The 18,662-nt window shown below is 46.9% G+C and overlaps 1 protein-coding gene across 7 annotated transcripts in view; it reads right to left on the bottom strand.

The window, feature by feature from the left end:
- Positions 1–18,662, bottom strand: part of AP3B2 (adaptor related protein complex 3 subunit beta 2) — a 75,308-nt gene that overhangs the window by 29,540 nt on the left and 27,106 nt on the right. For all 7 annotated transcript variants that reach the window (XM_081838761.1, XM_081838762.1, XM_081838763.1 and 4 more), the window contains exons 4-12: positions 17,750–17,845; positions 15,566–15,726; positions 14,464–14,530; positions 13,596–13,778; positions 9,125–9,301; positions 8,003–8,100; positions 4,841–4,895; positions 4,514–4,585; positions 4,338–4,400 (exon numbers count right to left, since the gene is read on the bottom strand). In XM_081838761.1, the coding sequence (XP_081694887.1) occupies positions 4,338–4,400; positions 4,514–4,585; positions 4,841–4,895; positions 8,003–8,100; positions 9,125–9,301; positions 13,596–13,778; positions 14,464–14,530; positions 15,566–15,726; positions 17,750–17,845 (972 nt within the window). The remainder of the gene's footprint in view (positions 1–4,337; positions 4,401–4,513; positions 4,586–4,840; positions 4,896–8,002; positions 8,101–9,124; positions 9,302–13,595; positions 13,779–14,463; positions 14,531–15,565; positions 15,727–17,749; positions 17,846–18,662) is intronic.

Raw genomic sequence — 18,662 nt, forward strand, 5'->3', positions numbered from 1 at the left:
ACCGAGGCCATTTAGGGCTTTAAAGGTCAGCACCAACACTTTGAATTGTGCTTGGAAACGTACTTATCTCTTTTGGCCCCCTGGCAGCTGTGCTTTGGGGTGCGGCAGGGTACCATCCTTTTTACCAGAGCTGTTTTAACATCTATATGAAGCTGCTGGGATCGGTCATCAGGAGATTTAGGATGAGGTCTCATCCACATTCTGCTGATGACCTAGCTCTACTTCTGTTTGAATCAGGAGTGGGTGTGAAGTGGTGGGCTGGATGATGGCGGTTAAGGGGCTGAATCCTGGCAAGATGGAGATGCTGTGGGCAGGAGATTCCCAAACCATGATAATGAGTCAATTGCCAGCTGTGGATGGGGTCGTACTCCCCATTAAAGAGAACATTAGCAGTCTGGAGGTGCTCCTGGATCTATCTGTGTCACTAGAGTCCCAGGTGGCCTCTGGAATTCCGTCCCCTACCATATTAGACAGACACCATCTCTGTTGCCTTTTCAGTGACTACTGGATACCTTCCACTCCCAACAACTTTTTCAGCAAAGATCTTTCCAAATCTGCATCTGTTTTAAATGTTGCACGTTGTTTTAAATGTTTCTTTTATAGTTTAATCACTTGTTGTTTGCTACCCTAGGCTCCTTTGGAAGGAAAGGTGGGGTATAAATTAAATAAATAAAAATAACAGTCAGCGCTGGACTAAATAGGACAAAACTATCTGAGCTGTTATAAGGCGTCTTCCTTTGTTTCCTAGACAACTTTAATAAGTTTCTGTTTTGGGTATGTAGTTGCACTGGCAATGCCCATTCAGTAAGGCACATGGCATTATACTGGTCAAAAAGTCACTATAAAATCTGCAGGCTACCCCTGGCCTTCATTTCCTCTCCTATATACTATATGTCCATATCTAGCTTATTATTTCTTATAACATGCATGAATTGTGCTCTAGTGCTCTCTCACACTCTTGCTCTCCCAGGCATGGGGAACCTTAAGCTCTCCGGATGTTGCTCTTGTTATCCCTGGCCACTGGCCATGCTTGCTGCTGCTGATGGGAGTTGTAGTTCAGCAACACCTAGAGGGCCAAAGGTTCCCCACACCTGCTATAAACAAAGAAAAGCAAATAAATTAGAGAGTTGCAAAAATAGAACAGAAGTCAACCCCTGTTCAAGGACAGCTAGATTAAGGGCACCTTTAATGGTCTTTAAGATAAACTTTGGAATCACAACAGCTGGGATACAGCACTGAGAATTCCACCCTTTTCTCCTTCCTTAAGCCGCAATTCTGTGACTTCCAGGAGACTCAGCTAATGAAACTGTACAGTCTCCCCTAATGTGTTGTCAAAAGCAAAGCCCCCTTGTCACCAAAGTCTCTTTCTAAGGACCTCATTCACAACCCTTTAAGCCAGGATAAGAAAAACAGAGACTTCTTGATTTGAAGCAGTTTGCCCTGTGTTTATAGGATGCTGGGGACAAACAGTAAAACAGTTGTGACTGTTCCTGGACTGGGATACCTTGGTCATAACAGTTTAGCCACTGGTAACTTCAAGACTGGATTACTGCACTGCATTCTACGTGGGGCTTACCTTGAAGTTGATCTGGAAGCTGCAGTTAGCGCAGAATGCGGACAGGATTGAAATTCTGCCAGCATATAATGCCTCTTCTCAAACAGCTGCACTAGCTGTCAATTTGTTACTGGGCCAAGTTCAAGGTTTTACTATTGATATATATATATATATATGGCCCTTTGCAGCTTGGGACCAATTTACTTAAGACAGCGCTTTGCCCCATGCGTGCCTTGATCCGCAGAACCTGCCACACAACGGTCTTCCAGATTTGCAAGAAACTGATATTTGGAACTCCCGGCTTGTTGACATTAGCCAGGCGCCCTTGCTTTATCGCTTTAGACGCAAGCGGAAAACTTTTTTTAATTCAGCAAGATCACAAAGACATGTAATTTGGTCGTCCATCTTGGTTTTTGAAGTTTTAATAATTTTATTCGTGTTTTAATAATTATTTTAAGGGTAGTTAAAAAAAAATATTGTGTGGATTTTAGCTGGTCACTGCCAGAATCAATACACTGGATCAGATGAACTCTTACACCCCATCCACAGTATGCAATTAAAGCAGTACAGTCATACCTCGGGTTGAAGCTGCTTCAGGTTGAGCGTTTTCGGGTTGTGCTCTGCGGCGACCCAGAAGTAATGGAATGTGTTACTTCCAGGTTTCACCGCTCGCGCATGCGCAGATGCTCAAAATGATGTCACGCGCATGCGCAGAAGCAGTGAATCACAACCCACAGAGGTGGATTGCGTTCTGCTCTGGATACGAACGGGGCTCTGGAACGGATCCCGTTCGTATCCAGAAGTACCACTGTATACCGCTTTTTAATGTACAGTGCAAATGGGGCCTTTGTGTAATGTAATTCTTGCATTTTAAAATTGGATTTAGTACAGTGGTGCCTCGCAAGACGAAATTAATTCGTTCTGCAAGTTTTTTCTTCTTGCGAGTTTTTCGTCTTGCGAAGCACGGTTTCCCATAGGAATGCATTGAAAATCAATTAATGCGTTCCTAGGGAGGCCGCCTTCAGACTAGGTCCGGGGACAGTCTTTCCCCGGACCTCTTCTGAAGGCTGGTGGGGGGGGGAGGACTTTTCTCCCCACCGCCAGGCTTCAGAACAGCCTTCTGAAGGCTGGCGGTGGGAAGAAAAGCCCTTCTCCCGCCGCCAGCCTTCAGAAGAGTTCCTGCAGGGCTGCCTAGGCTGCGAATAGCAGCCTGCTGCCGGGTGCGAGGGACGCTCTGAAGCAGAGCGCCCCTCGGGCGGGGCAGACATCTGCAGCTTGGGGAGCCCTGCCGGACTTCCCCACAGGGCTCTCCAAGCTGCGGATAGCAGCCTGCTGCCCCGCACGAGGGGCGCTCTTAAGCAGAGCGCCCCTCGGGTGGGGCAGACATCTGCAGCTTGGGGAGCCCTGCCGGACTTCCCCACAGGGCTCTCCAAGCTGCGGATAGCAGCCTGCTGCCCCGCGCGAGGGGCGCTCTTAAGCAGAGCGCCCCTCGGGTGGGGCAGACATCTGCAGCTTGGGGAGCCCTGCCGGACTTCCCCACAGGGCTCTCCAAGCTGCGGATAGCAGCCTGCTGCCCCGCACGAGGGGCGCTCTTAAGCAGAGCGCCCCTCGGGTGGGGCAGACATCTGCAGCTTGGGGAGCCCTGCCGGACTTCCCCACAGGGCTCTCCAAGCTGCGGATAGCAGCCTGCTGCCCCTCGGGTGGGGCAGACATCTGCAGCTTGGGGAGCCCTGCCGGACTTCCCCACAGGGCTCTCCAAGCTGCGGATAGCAGCCTGCTGCCCCGCGCGAGGGGCGCTCTTAAGCAGAGCGCCCCTCGGGTGGGGCAGACATCTGCAGCTTGGGGAGCCCTGCCGGACTTCCCCACAGGGCTCTCCAAGCTGCGGATAGCAGCCTGCTGCCCCGCGCGAGGGGCGCTCTTAAGCAGAGCGCCCCTCGGGTGGGGCAGACATCTGCAGCTTGGGGAGCCCTGCCGGACTTCCCCACAGGGCTCTCCAAGCTGCGGATAGCAGCCTGCTGCCCCGCACGAGGGGCGCTCTTAAGCAGAGCGCCCCTCGGGCGCGGCAGACATTCACAGCTTGGGGAGCCCTGCGGGGAACTCTTCTGAAGGCTGGAGGCGGGAGAAGGGCTTTTCTTCCCACCGCCAGCCTTCAGAACAGCCTTCTGAATGTTGGCGGTGGGGAGGAAAAACCCTCCTCCCACCGCAAGCCCCGGGAAGAGAGGAGAAGCTGCGCGCCTTCTCCTCTGTTCCCGGACCTCCCACCGCAAGCCTTCAGGACAGGTCCCGGAACAGAGGGGAAGGCGCGCAGCTTCTCCTCTCTTCCCGGGGCTTGCGGTGGGAGGAGGGTTCCCCGCTGTCCCCGGAGATTTCCCTATGGGCTTTCGTTTTGCGAAGCAAGCCCATAGGGAAATTCGTCTTGCGAAGCCGCTAAAAATCGGAAAACCCTTTCGTCTTGCGGGTTTTTCGTTTAGCGAGGCATTCGTCTTGCGGGGCACCACTGTAATATGGGTTGAGGAGTTCAGTGGCATTCAAACCCAATTTAAAGTCAAATGCCCCATCTTAACTGGGTTACAGAATGCAGTGCGAGAATACGTTTTTAAATGTTGGTGGCTTGTCTGGGGAGGGTGATGTGGTTTGACCTTCCAGTGGGTTAGGAACTAGGTTTTGTCACTGAGGGTGCTAGGAATTTAGCAAGTACAAAGGCATTCCTGGCTCTGCACATATTGCTCCACCTCCAGCTCCTTTGCTAAGACCTTCTTCCAGCCCATTGGTCATGCTATACCTGGAACTCACGCAGGATGGTGGAGATGTTGGTCTCGTTTGCAAGGTTGGTCAGAACTTCCAGCTAGCAGGGCAGAAGAGAAAAAGGAGGAGTTACTCTAGGCGATGACAAAAAAACAAAAAAAGCTGTTATCTTCAGTGCAGCCTAGCACCCATCTATGGGTGCATCTCACACACCTTGAGGATCTTGATCTGGGTGGGGTCTGTGGATCTGATGTAGAAGCTTTTCAGGTATGGTTCAAACATTCCCTGCCGAGAGAAAGAAGCAGGATCAGCAGCAGCAGTAGCATCCTTGGGGAAATCCCATGGTGAGCTCTGGATTTACAGAAGGACCCAGAAAACCTCTCTTCAAGCCATCTGGGCTGCTCCCCATCACTGGTTCAAGTGCAGCAGAAGAAGCAGCAGTAATGTGGCAGACATCTAGAGTCCTGGCATTTCACGTCTCCCAGCCCAGGTGAATCCCTCCCCACCCCACCCCATTTAATAAAGGAAACAGGCACTCACCCTGCGCTTGATTGACATGGTGGCCACGTTCTGAAGCACCACATACTGGACCTCACTGCCATAATAAGAGAGACAAGGACTTGTCAACGAGGCAGGATTCACCGCCAGCAGATGTAAAGATGACCACCTTTTTTTCTTTAAAGGTTTAGACAAATGCATGAAGCTCAGATCTGCCAATGGTCATGAAGAGACAAAACCAGACCCTCTGTATTTAGAGAGCCAGTATGCCTCTGATTAGTGGCTGCATGGACAAACAATGAGGGAATGCTTTCCCCCCCAGCATCATAGCTGTCAACTTACAGATTTGAAAACAAGGGACCAGCAGCCTCGAAAATAAGGGATCAGCAGCCAAAATAAGGGATTTTAGTCAACCAGCTGAAATACAAAGTTAAAAGGGACCAGACAATTTTGGAGAGCAGCGCCGGTTTTTAGCCCTTCATTTCCAGAGGTTGCTGCTCAAGACACCAGCTGATGAAACACTGCAATTAAATAACTACAAGCAGCAACCACTTTTCGCGCAAAACGAAGTCCAAGCTATGAAGATGCTGCTGCAGTTCTGTATCTTTTCTCTCGTGCTCCATCTGCAGCTCTCAGTTTCATCAGGTGGGGTGGGAGGAAGGGGGTGGGGAAATAGCACCCGCAGATCAGAACATCTATGCTAGTCTACCACTACAAATCTATGGGAGAAGTGCTTGCGGTCCTTCCTCCGCTTTCCCCCTCTATGGTTAGCTCTTGGAACACCTGCCTTTGCCTCCGCCTCCGCCTCCGCTCTCTGAACTGCTTTCCCTATGGTTGCCCTCGCTCTCCTCTCAAGGCTCCTCAGTCCCGGCGGGGAGGGGCTCCCGGGGGCCGAGGCTGATGAGAGGAGGCCGGAGGGGGGCGGGGCGGGCAGCCAAGCAACATAGTTGGAGCTTCCCTCCTCCCTGGCCGGCAGGGAGGGAGGGAGAGGAACTGCTTCCTTTGAAACCCAGGAAATTTAAGGGACATCATCAATAAGGGTCAGCAGTGGGACACGGCGCTGGGATAAGGGAGTTTCCCGCCAAATAAGGGACGGTTGACAGCTATGCCCAGCATGCTTTGCTTTGCTTGCAAAGTCATGCAGAGACGTCTGTCGGTAGTTGCTAAGCAAGAACCGTAAGAACGTAGAAACAGCCTGCTGGCACAGGCCAATGGCTCACGTGGCCCAGCGTCCTGTTCTCATAGAGGCCAACCAACTGCCTGTAGGAAACCTGCAAGCAGGACCCAAGCACAAGAGGTCTCTCCTCTCCCTGCGGTTTCCAGTCTCTGGTATTCAGAAACTTGACTGCCTCTGAAAAGCCACGGAAACCCCCAAGTTCCGGGCAGGGATTTGTGGTAATCCACAAAGAACATCTCCCTGAAACAGGGCTAGCCTTTTGGACTACAACTCCCATGACCACCAACAATTAGCTATGCTGGCTGGCGCTGATGGAAGTTGGAGTTCAACAGCATTTGGGTCCTGAGGCCCCAGTCCTGCCCTAGGCACTTAAGGGCACTATGTTCATTACTATTACATTTATAGTGCACCTTCCTTCCTTCAAAAAAAAGTTTTAATTACATTTTTCAAGAAATAGAAATTAAACAAAGAACAATACATAACACTGTAAACACACTTATGTTCATATTTTCCAAAATGAAAACTAATAAAAAAAGAAAAGGAAAAATAGAAGATATAAAGAAAAAAGAAAAAAGAAAAGAAAAATACTTTTCATAACCTGAAATATTACCAAATTCTTGCTTCAAGTACTGCAATATATAAATCTTAGTTAAAATATTATAAAAGACTTCCACTGCATTCACCACACGTCTCTTAGTTGTCTTGCTCGCATTTACATCTGTTCTTCAATCATTTCCCTGCCTTAGATTCTTTCATAATCAATCAAATCTTTATGTTCTCTGTATTCTTCACAAGGTTAGTCTAGACACAACCAAACTTTTGTATTTGAGCCCTGCTTGTATAAATAATCATTTAAACATTTCTATTGTTTCTGAATTAAAATTTTTGACTTATGCCTTATTAAATCCGTCAATTTTGCTAACTCCAGGTACTCACAAAGTTTACTTAACCATTCCCCCTTTGTTGGAATATAATTTCCTTTCCAATGACTGGCTACTAACATTCTCGCTGCCATTGTTGCGTACAGAAATGTCCCGGCTAAAAATTGGCAGCTGTTTCTTTAATGCTTAAAAAGCTGGGTCAGCATGAGTCAGCGGCCTGCACCGGGTTGTATATATAGAGTGAGAAATGTTGGGTTGGTTGGTGAAAGCTGGTAGTGTTGAGGTGTGTACAGTTGGTCAGTCACTTTTGCGGAAAGACTTTTAAGAATAAAAGCAGAAAGTACTCTTCAAATATACTTTTCTCATGGACTCTTTTATGCCAACAAGGGTCCAAGGACCAGGCTGAGGCGACAAAGGGAGGTCAGAACCTTTTTTTTTTTTTTACAAACACTGACAAGAAATATGTTAATTTTATCTTTGGGAATATCCTTATTCAAAATTCCTAATAAATATGCTTCTGCCCAGTGCACCTTCCTTTCAATGAACTCAAGGTGCTGTGCATTGTCTCCATCCTCTCCATTTTACCTTCCATACAACCCTGCGAGGTTGAGTTAGGGGTTAGGCTGAGGGTTTGCAGCCGGCCAAGGTCACCCAGCAAGCTGCACTGCAGAGCGGGTATTTGAACTCTGGTCTCTCAAGTCCCAGTCCAACATCCCAACCACTACACCAAATTGGCAAGGGAACTTTGGAATTGTAGCTCTGTATTGGTTGACCTAATGGTCAGGGGTCCCTTTACCTTTATTGGTTTTGGACTGGCTCTGTTCACTTGACTGGCCACTGACTCATCTCAGCACATATACCCAGCTATATTCTAGAAAAAGGCACAGGCTGGCTAGAACCCTGAACAGGAGTGTGCCACACTGCAATGTTTTGCTGCAGATCTCACAAATATAATGAACCGTGCAGACACAGCAAATATAATGAACCGTGGTGAAGAGCTTAGCTAGTTTCCTAAGCGTTCACAGAAATGCACAGCTCTGCCCTGTCCTTGGGATGTTTCCAAGTAAGAGGGAGCAACTTCAGGAGAAGGAGAGAGAGAGAAAAATAGAGGGAAAGAAACTAGAAGGAGGGGAGGTGTTTGCAGACCTGTGGCTCCGGAGGAGACGCACCAGTGCCTTAGCGATGACCCCAACTTCAGCCTTTGGAGCAAGGTGGAAGTAGAGCTGAGCAACAGACATCACTACCTGCAGAGAGAAAGGGTTTGTGCCACAAGGCCTTGGAAGCAAGGAAACAGGATTCATCTACCAGAAAGACTGCTTGCCCCTGTATAGACCTGGAAGACCACTAAGATCATCTGGCCTGGAAATGGGCATTTTCTGCCATTGCCCCTGAACTGAGGGATGCCCCTCCCTCTGCTATAATTGAAGTTGCAACCACCTGTTGCTTCAGATGGCTTGTGAAGACTTCTCCTTTTGCCCAGGCTATCCCTGATCTATAAGATCAGACCCCGTTTTATGTGTCTGAATCTTCTGGATTTGCTTTGGGTTTGCCTCGGGTTACATACACTTCAGCTTACATACACTTCAGCTTACAGACTCCACTAACCCAGAAATAGTACATCGGGTTAAGAACTTTGCTTCAGGATGAGAACAGAAATCATGCTCTGGCTGCACGGCAGCAGCGGGAGGCCCCATTAGCTAAAGTGGTGCTTCAGGTTAAGAACAGTTTCAGGTTAAGAACGGACCTCCGGAACGAATTAAGTACATAACCAGAGGTACCACAGTACATGCCTTTATATGTCTTTACATTGCCATTTTACTGCTTTTAGATTTCATTTTTGCTTCAATGATATATTGCCTGTTCTTTTTTAGACTGCACACCGCTTAGAGATCTTTGAAACATTAAGCGGGATATGTATGCTTTTAAGTGAATAAAATAAAATCCACCATCGGGGGCTCTGTTCCAAGCCCCAGGTCGTCTGCCCTGAGCCAAAGACCTTTTGCCCCTTCCCCTCTTTTTTGAAAACTTTTCTTACAGAGTAGCTGAACATGCACAACATGCATCTATACATATCAATTAACATATGCAAATCTGAATAGGGGATGGTGGGCTTTCCTTGCTTGCACTTGGGAAGAGTTGGGTTGCTCTGCCTTCCTCTTTCCTGCACCCATTTCAGGGATCGTGGTGGCAAGGGGAGCTGTCGTTCCTAAGGAACTCTGCCTCCCCGCAGGGGAAGCACCGGGAGGTACTAGAGATGGTGGTTCTCACCGCAGCATTGCGACTCTGCAGCAGGGGCTTGGTGTTGCGCAGAAGCAGTCGGTGGTCAGGGTCCATGACGTACGGCTTGCGCTTCACCAAGGACGCTGGCTCTGCTTTGTCGTCCTTGGAGTCTTCCTCTTCGGAACCGTAAAAAGCTTTCTCAGAGCTCTCTTCCAGGAGGGACTCCTGCCAGTCACAAGGGAAGGAGAGGAGGCTGTCAGTATATTTCCTAATACAGTGGTACCTCGGGTTACATATGCTTCAGGTTACATACGCTTCAGGTTACAGACTCTGCTAACCCAGAAATAGTGCTTCAGGTTAAGAATTTTACCTCAGGATGAGAACAGAAATCGTGTAGCGGCGGCACGGCAGCAGAAGCAGGAGGCCCCATTAGCTAAAGTGGTGCTTCAGGTTAAGAACAGTTTCAGGTTAAGAACGGACCTCCGGAACGAATTAAGTACTTAACCCGAGGTACCACTGTAGTAATAAAATAATAATAATAATAATAATAATAATAATAATAATAATAATAATAATAATAATTTGTATCCTGCCCATCTGCCTGGGTTTCCCCAGCCACACTGGGCGGCTTCCAACAAAGAACAAAAATACACTAAAATGTCACGCATTAAAAACTTCCCTGAACAGGGCTGCCTTCAGATGTCTTCTGAATGTCAGGTAGTTGTTTATCTCTTTGACATCTGATGGGAGGGCGCCACTACTGAGAAGGCCCTTTGCCCGGTTCCCTGTAACTTCTCTTCTCACAATGAGGGAACCGCCAGAAGACCCTCGGCACTGAACCTCAGTGTCCGGGCAGAACAATGGAGGCGGAGACGCTCCTTCAGGTATACTGGCAGAGGCCATTTAGGGCTTTAAAGGTCAACACCAACACTTTGAATTGTGCTCGGAAATGTACTGGGAGCCAATGTAGGTCTTTCAAGACCGGTGTTATGTGGTCTCGGTGGCTGCCCCCAGTCACCAGTCTAGCTGCCGCATTCTGGATTAGTTGTAGTTTCCGGGTCACCTTCTAAGGTAGCCCCACGCAGAGTATTTTCAGAGAAGAGGCCAGGCCAAAAAATGGTTGCTTAACAGAGGGAAAGCTTCATTGTAACCGCCACCAAGAGTTGAAACAGTGGTATAACAGTTACCGTACTTTCCCCTGTATTAGACAAGTTTTTTTTTTACTCTAAAATAATGTTCAAAATCGGGGGTCGTCTTATACATGGGTAGTGCAGAAAGGGGACAGGCAATTGGTTGCAGCCACAAGCAGGAGCTTGGGAGCGGTGATTGGGTTGGTGAACGGTGCTGCGGCAAGGGCTGTTGTGGATTGGCTGCCGCTGCGACAATTGGGCGTGCGATTTGCGGCTGCTAGTTGCGAGTGGGCAGACACTTGGCGGTTTCGGCATTGCATGTTATTGGCTGCATTTTTCAGTCGTGGGAATGATTTTTGTTGGTCGTCCCCCCACCAAAAAAGCTCTACAACTCTGGGCAATCCTCCCCCAAAACTCTGGGCCATCTTCCCCCATTTTCTTAAATTGTAGTCCCCCAAAATAGGGGGCGTCTTATACACGGGGGGCACATTTTACATGGAAAAATATGGTAACTCTACATCACAGAGGCACCAGCGCAGATCGTGCCACTTTGCTTATTTATTTTTTTACCGCCCCGTTCCCAGAATATGGTGAAAAGGGCACTGCATTCCGCTGGGGCGGAGAACCTCAGGCCCCCCTCAGTACTCTTCAGTCCCCCCCCCCCATCGTTCAGCCCGGACACTGAGATCCAGCTCCAAGGGCCTTCTGGTGGTTCCCTCATTGCGAGAAATGAGGTTACCGGGAACCAGACAGAGGGCCTTCTCGGTAGTGGCACCCGCCCTGTGGAACGCCCTCCCATCAGAAGTCAATAAGTCAATAAGCAGCTATTTTATCTTTAAAAGACATCTGAAGGCAGCCCTGTTTAGGGAAGTTTTAAATATTTAATGCTGTATTGTTTTTAACACTCAATTGGAAGCCGCCCAGAGTGGCTGGGGAAACTCAGCCAGATGGGCGGGGTGTGAATAAATTATTATTATTATTATTATTATTATTATTATTATTATTAAGCCACATCCTGTCATCACACATGCTCTGCACATTCGCATCCTTGGATTCTGATCATGGCATTGCGGTTTGGGCTGCCTCGAGCCTAGGGAGGGGTGTGTGGAAACTAGCCTCCCCTAGTTTAACCGCTTTGAGGCTTCTTACAACAAAGCAGCATGTAAATTTTATAAGATAAATAATAAAAAATAATAATAGTGCACAAAGATGAATTCCTTGCTCTGCCTGCTTTTCCCTCTTCCCCCACCTGCCACTGATGTGTGGGGACCCTTGAAAGTTGTCCAGATGGGAATGTCGCCCTCGGACTGACATAGGGCAATGCAGTACTCAGGAGGACAGAGGAATGGGTCCTCATGGTTTGGGGGGGGCGGAAACTTCTCCCCCCCCCCCGCAACACACACACAATGCAGAGCAACTGACGAAAAGGAACAGTCCATTGGGAGCTGTAGCGATATCTACTGGCAGATGAAGCTTGCAGCACAGCGTTGCTCTTTCTCTGCCATCCCATCCCTTCTCCATCTCTTCCCCCTCTTAGGAACATAGGAAGATGCCTTATATAAAGTCAGACCGTTGGTCCTTCTAACTCAGAACTGCCTACTGGGAGGCAAAGGATGAGGAAGTAAAATTCTCAATGATACACTGGGCCAGTGCTGGATTTACATATAAGCTAAACAAGCTATATCTTAGGGCCCCTCTCTCCTGGGGCCCCCCAAAAAAATTGAAGGGGAAAAAACCCGGATGTACATTTCCAAAATATAAGATAAAAAACAAATAAAATAAAACTTACAAACAGCTACAGTGTTTTGTTTTGTTTTGTTTTGTGTTGTGTAGGCTTCTATGATGTAAGTAATGGGCCCCTCCTGCTAGCCTGCTCCCGAAAAATATCACTGGTTTGCTATTATTATTTCATGTTATAGCAAGTTTCTAGAGACTAGATTATAAGTCTTTGTAAATTGTGTTTCTAAAGGAACTTTTGTTATTGCCAAATGCCAATGTGTTTGCATTTTTAAGTTTGTTATGAATAAAAAAAAATCATTTTAAGTTAGAGCTAAATAATTATTTCACTATCAATATACTTCTTCTTAATTGTATTTCAGTTCAACCATTACTTTGATAAAATATTTTGTTATGTGCAAATGGCCTTAGATACCTATTAGGTCCATAAATTACCATATACCATTCAACACAAAAAACAGTGACAATTTGTTGTTGACAAAGGACAGCTGGACATATAAAGGGCCCCATTACCTTCAGTAGCTTAGGGCCTCATCAAACCTAAATGCAGCCCTGCACTGGGCAATAGATATTGGTCATAATATAGACATGGAAGCATGGGAACGATTGTAGAATACAGTATGGATATAAAATTCACAGCATGTTATGGTCTAAGAGAAAATTATATAAAAATGATATATCAATGGTACCTAACACCGAGTAAATTGCCAAAAATGTATAAATCCAAATCAAATAAGTGTTGGAAATGTAAAGAGAAAGAAGGTTCTTTTTATAATATATGGTGGTCTTGTAGCAAGGTTAAAGCTTACTAGGAAATGATATCTAATGAATTGAAAAGGATGTTTAAAATAACGTTTGTAAAAAACAAACAAACCCAGAAGCTTTCCTTTTGGGAATTATAGGGACAGAACTACCCAAACTGTATAGAAATATATTTATGTATGTGACTACAGTGCCAAGAATGTTACTTGGTCAAAAATGGAAGAAGTCGCAGCAAGAGAAGAATGGATACAAAAACCTATGGAATATGCAGAAATGGTGAAAATAAGAAATCAAGATAACAAACGTTTTATAAAAGAATGGAAATGGTTTGTTGAATATTTACAAATAAACTGTAAACAGGTAAGAACATTGGCAGGATTATTGTAATAACCTGCAGTTTTATAAGAGCATAGACCTAAAGTAGATGACTAAATGAGCAAATTAAGTTAATTTGGATATGCAGAAAATATTAAAAATAAACCTAAGCAACTGAAGGAGGAGGGGGAAAGAAGTCAAGTTCTGAAATGTTAAAATGATCGTAAAATTATTGAAATGTATAAAATTGAAAAATCATAAATGAAATAATAATAGCACTGCCTACACTGACTGGAACCACCTTTCCAGGTATTCAGGCAGGTGATTCTCCCAGCCCTGCCTGGAGATGCTGGGGATTATAGACCTTCTGCATGCAATGCTCTACCACTGAGCTATTAGCTTTCCCCCTCCAAAAAAATGTATCTGTGTATAGAAAATGCCACCTGCTGAATATAACCAAGGGCTGCACTTGTGGCCTTCTGAGCTACAACAGCCATGCCCCAGATTCAGGATAACTTATCTCCAGAACCCAGGCAAGCGAGTGCACAGGCTTCTCTCCTATCTGCTCCACTCACGTTTTGGTTGGGGCTGAGGAACTGGGTGCGAGCATAACGCGTCAGCATGTTGATGATCACCACCTGGCCCCACTCCTCCACGTCAATCAGCAGGTTGCACAGCTTGCGGTAGTTCTTGTGGATGAGGTCAATGCGCTCGGGGCAGACTTCCTCGAAGGCCATCACAACACTGCCAGCCACCAGCTGGCCAAGGGAAACACAAAGAGGAGAAAAGGTTGTTTACGTATGACACTACTGCGGCCCGTGTTTTGTTAGCCCCAAAATGGAAAGCAAGCATGGTCCCAACCAAAGAAGAATGGCAACTTAAGCTGACGGAATATGCACAACTTGCAGACTTCACAAATAGAATAAGAGAACAAGAACAACATACGTTTAAAGAAGATTGGAAAACATTTACAGTGGTACCTCTGGATGCGAACAGGACCCGTTCCGGAGCCCCGTTCGCATCCAGAGCAGAATGCAACCCACGTCTGTGTCTGTGCATGCGCAGGTGACGATTCCCCGCTTCTGCGCACGCGTGTGAAATTATTTTGAGCGTCTGCGCATGCGCAAGCGGCAAAACCCAGAAGTAACACGTTCTGCTACTTCCGGGTCGCCATGGAGCACAACCCGAAAATGCTCAACCCTTAGCAACTTCAACCCAAGGTATGAGTGTATTGAATATATGGAAAATAATTATGTACAGCTGAAAACACTGGCAGCATTAAGATAAATTCAGCAGTGTAAATAAGTTTTGATGGCTGCAATAATGGAATACTGAATGGTATAGTTTTTGTAAAATACGCAGGGATTTACAATATGTAAAATGAACCATGGAAAGAGAGGAAAGGAAGTCATGGATATCTTCAGATATGCCTTGCTTACTCACAGTTGTCTTATCTGACAGAAGCTTTTCGATGACCTCTATTAACTGGTCCTTTTGGTCTGAATCAAGGCTGAAAAGAAGAAAGACAAAATCAGTGTCAGTAAGTGTTATTATACACTTCAGTCAGGAGGTGGCACTCGATTTAGTTGTCTCTGGGGGTGGAGGAAGGTGTATCCTATAGCCTGCTGGAGAGAAAATAATTGAGTTATCGTCTAGCTTTCCAACTCGTAAGGTTGAAGCGCAGAAAGCAGGAACGCCATGGTACACATGCTTCCACACAACAAAACTGTCTCTTCTACAGTCGCAGCAGGTGATGTTACTCTCCAACAGTTTGACTTCACCCTCAAAGGCGTACCCTTCCATTGTCTCCCAAGACAGATGGATGCCAACCAACTAAAGGTATCATAACCAGATTTTGCATGATGGCTCCTGAGATGAAGGAGCAGGTTTTCCTCTATGTTTGGATACAACTGGATGCCATTTTGAATCAGGAAGTCAAACTGAATCATTAAAAACTGCACGTGATTTTGTTTGTTTGTTTACAATTCCTGAGCAACAGGAACTAGGAGGTCGCGGGTGGCGCTGTGAGTTAAACCACAGAGCCTAGGACTTGCCAATCAGAAGGTCGGCGGTTCGAATCCCCGCGACGGGGTGAGCTCCCATTGCTCAGTCCCTGCTCCTGCCAACCTAGCAGTTCGAAAGTGTGTCAAAGTGCAAGTAGATAAATAGGTACGAATCCAGCGGGAAGGTAAACAGCATTTCTGTGTGCAGCTCTGGTTCACCAGAAGCAGCTTAGTCATGCTGGCCACATGACCCTGAAGCTGTACACCAGCTCCCTCGGCCAATAAAGTGAGATGAGCGCCACAACCCCAGAGTCGGCCACGACTGGACCTAATGGTCAGGGGTCCCTTTACCTTTACCTTAGTTAGGCAATAGTGCAAAAGGAGCTTTAGGAAAAGGAAAAGACACCATGCAATTCCAGCATGCAAACACAGCATGCTGCTTTCACTTTGCAATAGCACAAATGAATGAAGTCTGTAAAGGCAGTCTGGGTTCAGGGGCCTTAAAAAGAGGCTGGAAGTGAAAGGAAGAGGCTCCCACTTACCTGTACAGCTTGGGGATGGCATGAGCCGCCGTTTTGCGTACATAGGGGGACATGTCAGAAGCCGCCTCCTTGATGGCTAGCATCATGATGGGCACAATAATGGGCACACGGATGCTGGAGAGAACGCGGAGGGCGCTGGCTCGGATCAGCTGATTGGGATCCTGCGGCAAAGAGGAGGTTTGCATCAGGCACTCAAGGCTAGCACACTTTTTCCACCAGGAAGGGGTTCAGGATAACCTCCATCCCAATAAATCTACAGCCGGCATGGGGAACTTCTGGCTCTTCCGATGTTGCTCAGATGAAATTCCCATCAACCTGTGGACACTGGCCATGCTTGCCATGCCTGATGGGAGTTGTAGTTCAGCAGCAGCAAAAGATCAAAGGTTCCTCAGCCCTAAGCCACAACACCATCTGTTCCTGGGAGACACAACTCCTTGCTAGGCAGGCAAAAGAATAAAACCACTAAGCTGTATTTTACATACAGCTAGGGACGCGGGTGGCACTGTGGGTTAAACCACAGAGCCTAGGACTTGCTGATCAGAAGGTCGGTGGATCCCTGACCTTCCCCCGAACAGAATCCCCGTGACGGGGTGAGCTCCCGTTGCTGGGTCCCTGCTCCTGCCAACCTAGCAGTTCGAAAGCACATCAAACTGCAAGTAGATAAATAGATACCGCTCCGGCGGGAAGGTAAATGGCGTTTACGTGCGCTGCTCTGGCTTGCCAGAAGCAGCTTAGTCATGCTGGCCACATGACCCGGAAGCTGTACGCCAGCTCCCTCGGCCAATAAAGCGAGATGAGCGCCGCAACCCCAGAGTCGGCCACGACTGCACCTAATGGTCAGGGGTCCTTTTACCTTTTTTTAGCTTGGTTCCTCCTCTTGCCGTCTCCTTACATTAGACCAGAGATGTGGAACCCTTGGCTGTCCAATGATCCTAAACTTATGCAAGAGTGATTTTTGCATTTTTATATGCTTGCTTTGCTGTTGTTCAGTTTTAAATCAATTATTTGTATCCTATGCATTGTGACAAATTGTGATGGCTTATAGCTTTTAGCAGTAAAAATTCATTCATTCTGGGGCAGAACATCTGCCCTGCTTGCAGAAAGCCCATCTCTAGGTAGGGTTGAAAGAGTCTTGCCTGAAACCCTGGAGAGCCACGACCAGTCAGTGTAGACAAAACTGCGCTAGATGAACCAAGAGTTGACTCTGTGTAAAGCAGCTTTCTGTGTTTCTATATTCACAAGGAATTCTCTCAAGCTACATGGGAGCCAGTTCAATGTAAAATAGCCCAGCAACATCAAGAAGCCCCCTTTCCTCCAGATCTCTTTCATGAGGTCTCTCCTTCTGTTCACAAGTGTCATGTTTCCTTCGGTCAAACTCAGCCGTGCCTGGTTGATTTATACCCCAGCAGGAAACCTGAGCTTGTCAACTGAGACTCAGAGATGAACTCCCAAGTCTCCTTTGGCAACGATGGTTGTAGAAGATTAAAACCTGACTCACAAAAAGAGCAGCATCTTAGGAAGCCTAGTTTGGCAATCCTGGCAAAGAAGAAATGTTACATGTGGGGCAGGGGAGGCTACCCTCTGAAAACACAGAATAATCTAATGATCAAACTAGATGTGATGTTTGCCATGGAGCCTGGCATTGTATAGCAGCCTTTTGTAAAAATGAAAACTAAACAATAGCTGGGAGCAGGGAAGTGATGACTAGTGGCCATTGGGAGAGGTGGGGCAAAAGGGAGGTCAACAGTAGGTGGCGCTAGAGCCAATGACCAGCAGAATCAACTGATTCTAGTTTGGTCCCATTCTTCTTCTGCTAGGAAGGGGAAGCTGACAAGCATAGGCAATCCAGCTAACTCTCTAAATAACTATTTGAATTGACCTGGGTCTTGAGTTGCCCAGGTAGTAAGAAGGCAGGTAGGTAGGGCCTGGAGGAAGGCAGAGTGAGGTTAACGGGGCAGTGCTCCATTCATCCAAATGGACCAGCTTTTCACTGGAGGGGGAGCATGAAGCCTTTGCCCAATCAAGCTCCCCACCTCCTGCTATTTGCAAGGTGGAAAGTGCCCACTTAGGATCCCAGGAAGCAGTTTGAGAAGTCTGTCATATATTCGCTCCACCCTAGAGCAACTCTCAATGACAAAAGCAAAGCTTAGACTCTGCCTCCCCCCTCCCAAAAAATCATCCAACCTTGAGTCCTCTCTGGAAGGTAGAGATGGAGAGCAGGGCCAAATCTTGCTGTTCCTCCGCGTATCGGACCAGGTAAACATACACAAGCTTCTTCACCTGCCAGAGGAAAAGCATCCTTAGTTGGAACTAAGCAAGCCACCAGTTTTTGCTCCCCCCCCCAAAAAAAAACCCTACAATGAAGGCTTCCTGAGTGACAGCAAGGAGGAAGCACTGATACAGCAAGGCACCTTCCATTGGCCTGGAAAAGGGAGGGAAGAGGAAAATAAGCAAAATCCACAATGGTCAAAGGTCAGGGATGATGGGAACGAAGTTCGAGAGCATCTGGAGGACCACAGTGTCCCACCCTCAATTTAGCACTATAAGCAATGTCCGGCCATTGAAAAAGCATTCCAGGAGAGTGGATTTCTCCCAGAATCCTTTGTGCCATACTTTCCTCAAGACCATCTATTATAGTGCCCAATGTGGTTGCACTTTGGAATCACTTTCAATGCCTAGGGGGAGATTGGCTGGTCACCTAGTCTCTACGGTGACAGCAACGGCACTTCTAAAGCAAAATACTTCTTCCTTTTTTATTTACTTGAAACATTTTGGAGCCAGTTTCCAAAAGGGTGCATAAAGATAAATAGAAGACAACTGAATCAAAATCTACTTAAATGCATTTTACATTGTAATTATCTTAACAGAACACAAAAAGAAATTCAAAACAATTAGAACCAGCAATAGACATAACTAAAGACAAAAGGGAAGGACCCCAATGGGCTTCCTGTGAGATAGAGTTTTGGGGCTACCACAAAGAAGAGTGGTCACCCTCCATGCAATATGAGATTTTAAGCAGAGACACATTAGTCAATCTTAAATGTTGGAGCAGGGGTTGGAAAGAGATGTTCCTTGAGGTAATCAGGACTCAGCCTTA

Source organism: Podarcis erhardii (genome assembly GCF_964252035.2).
Source record: "Podarcis erhardii genome assembly, chromosome: 14".
NCBI lineage: Eukaryota > Metazoa > Chordata > Lepidosauria > Squamata > Lacertidae > Podarcis > Podarcis erhardii.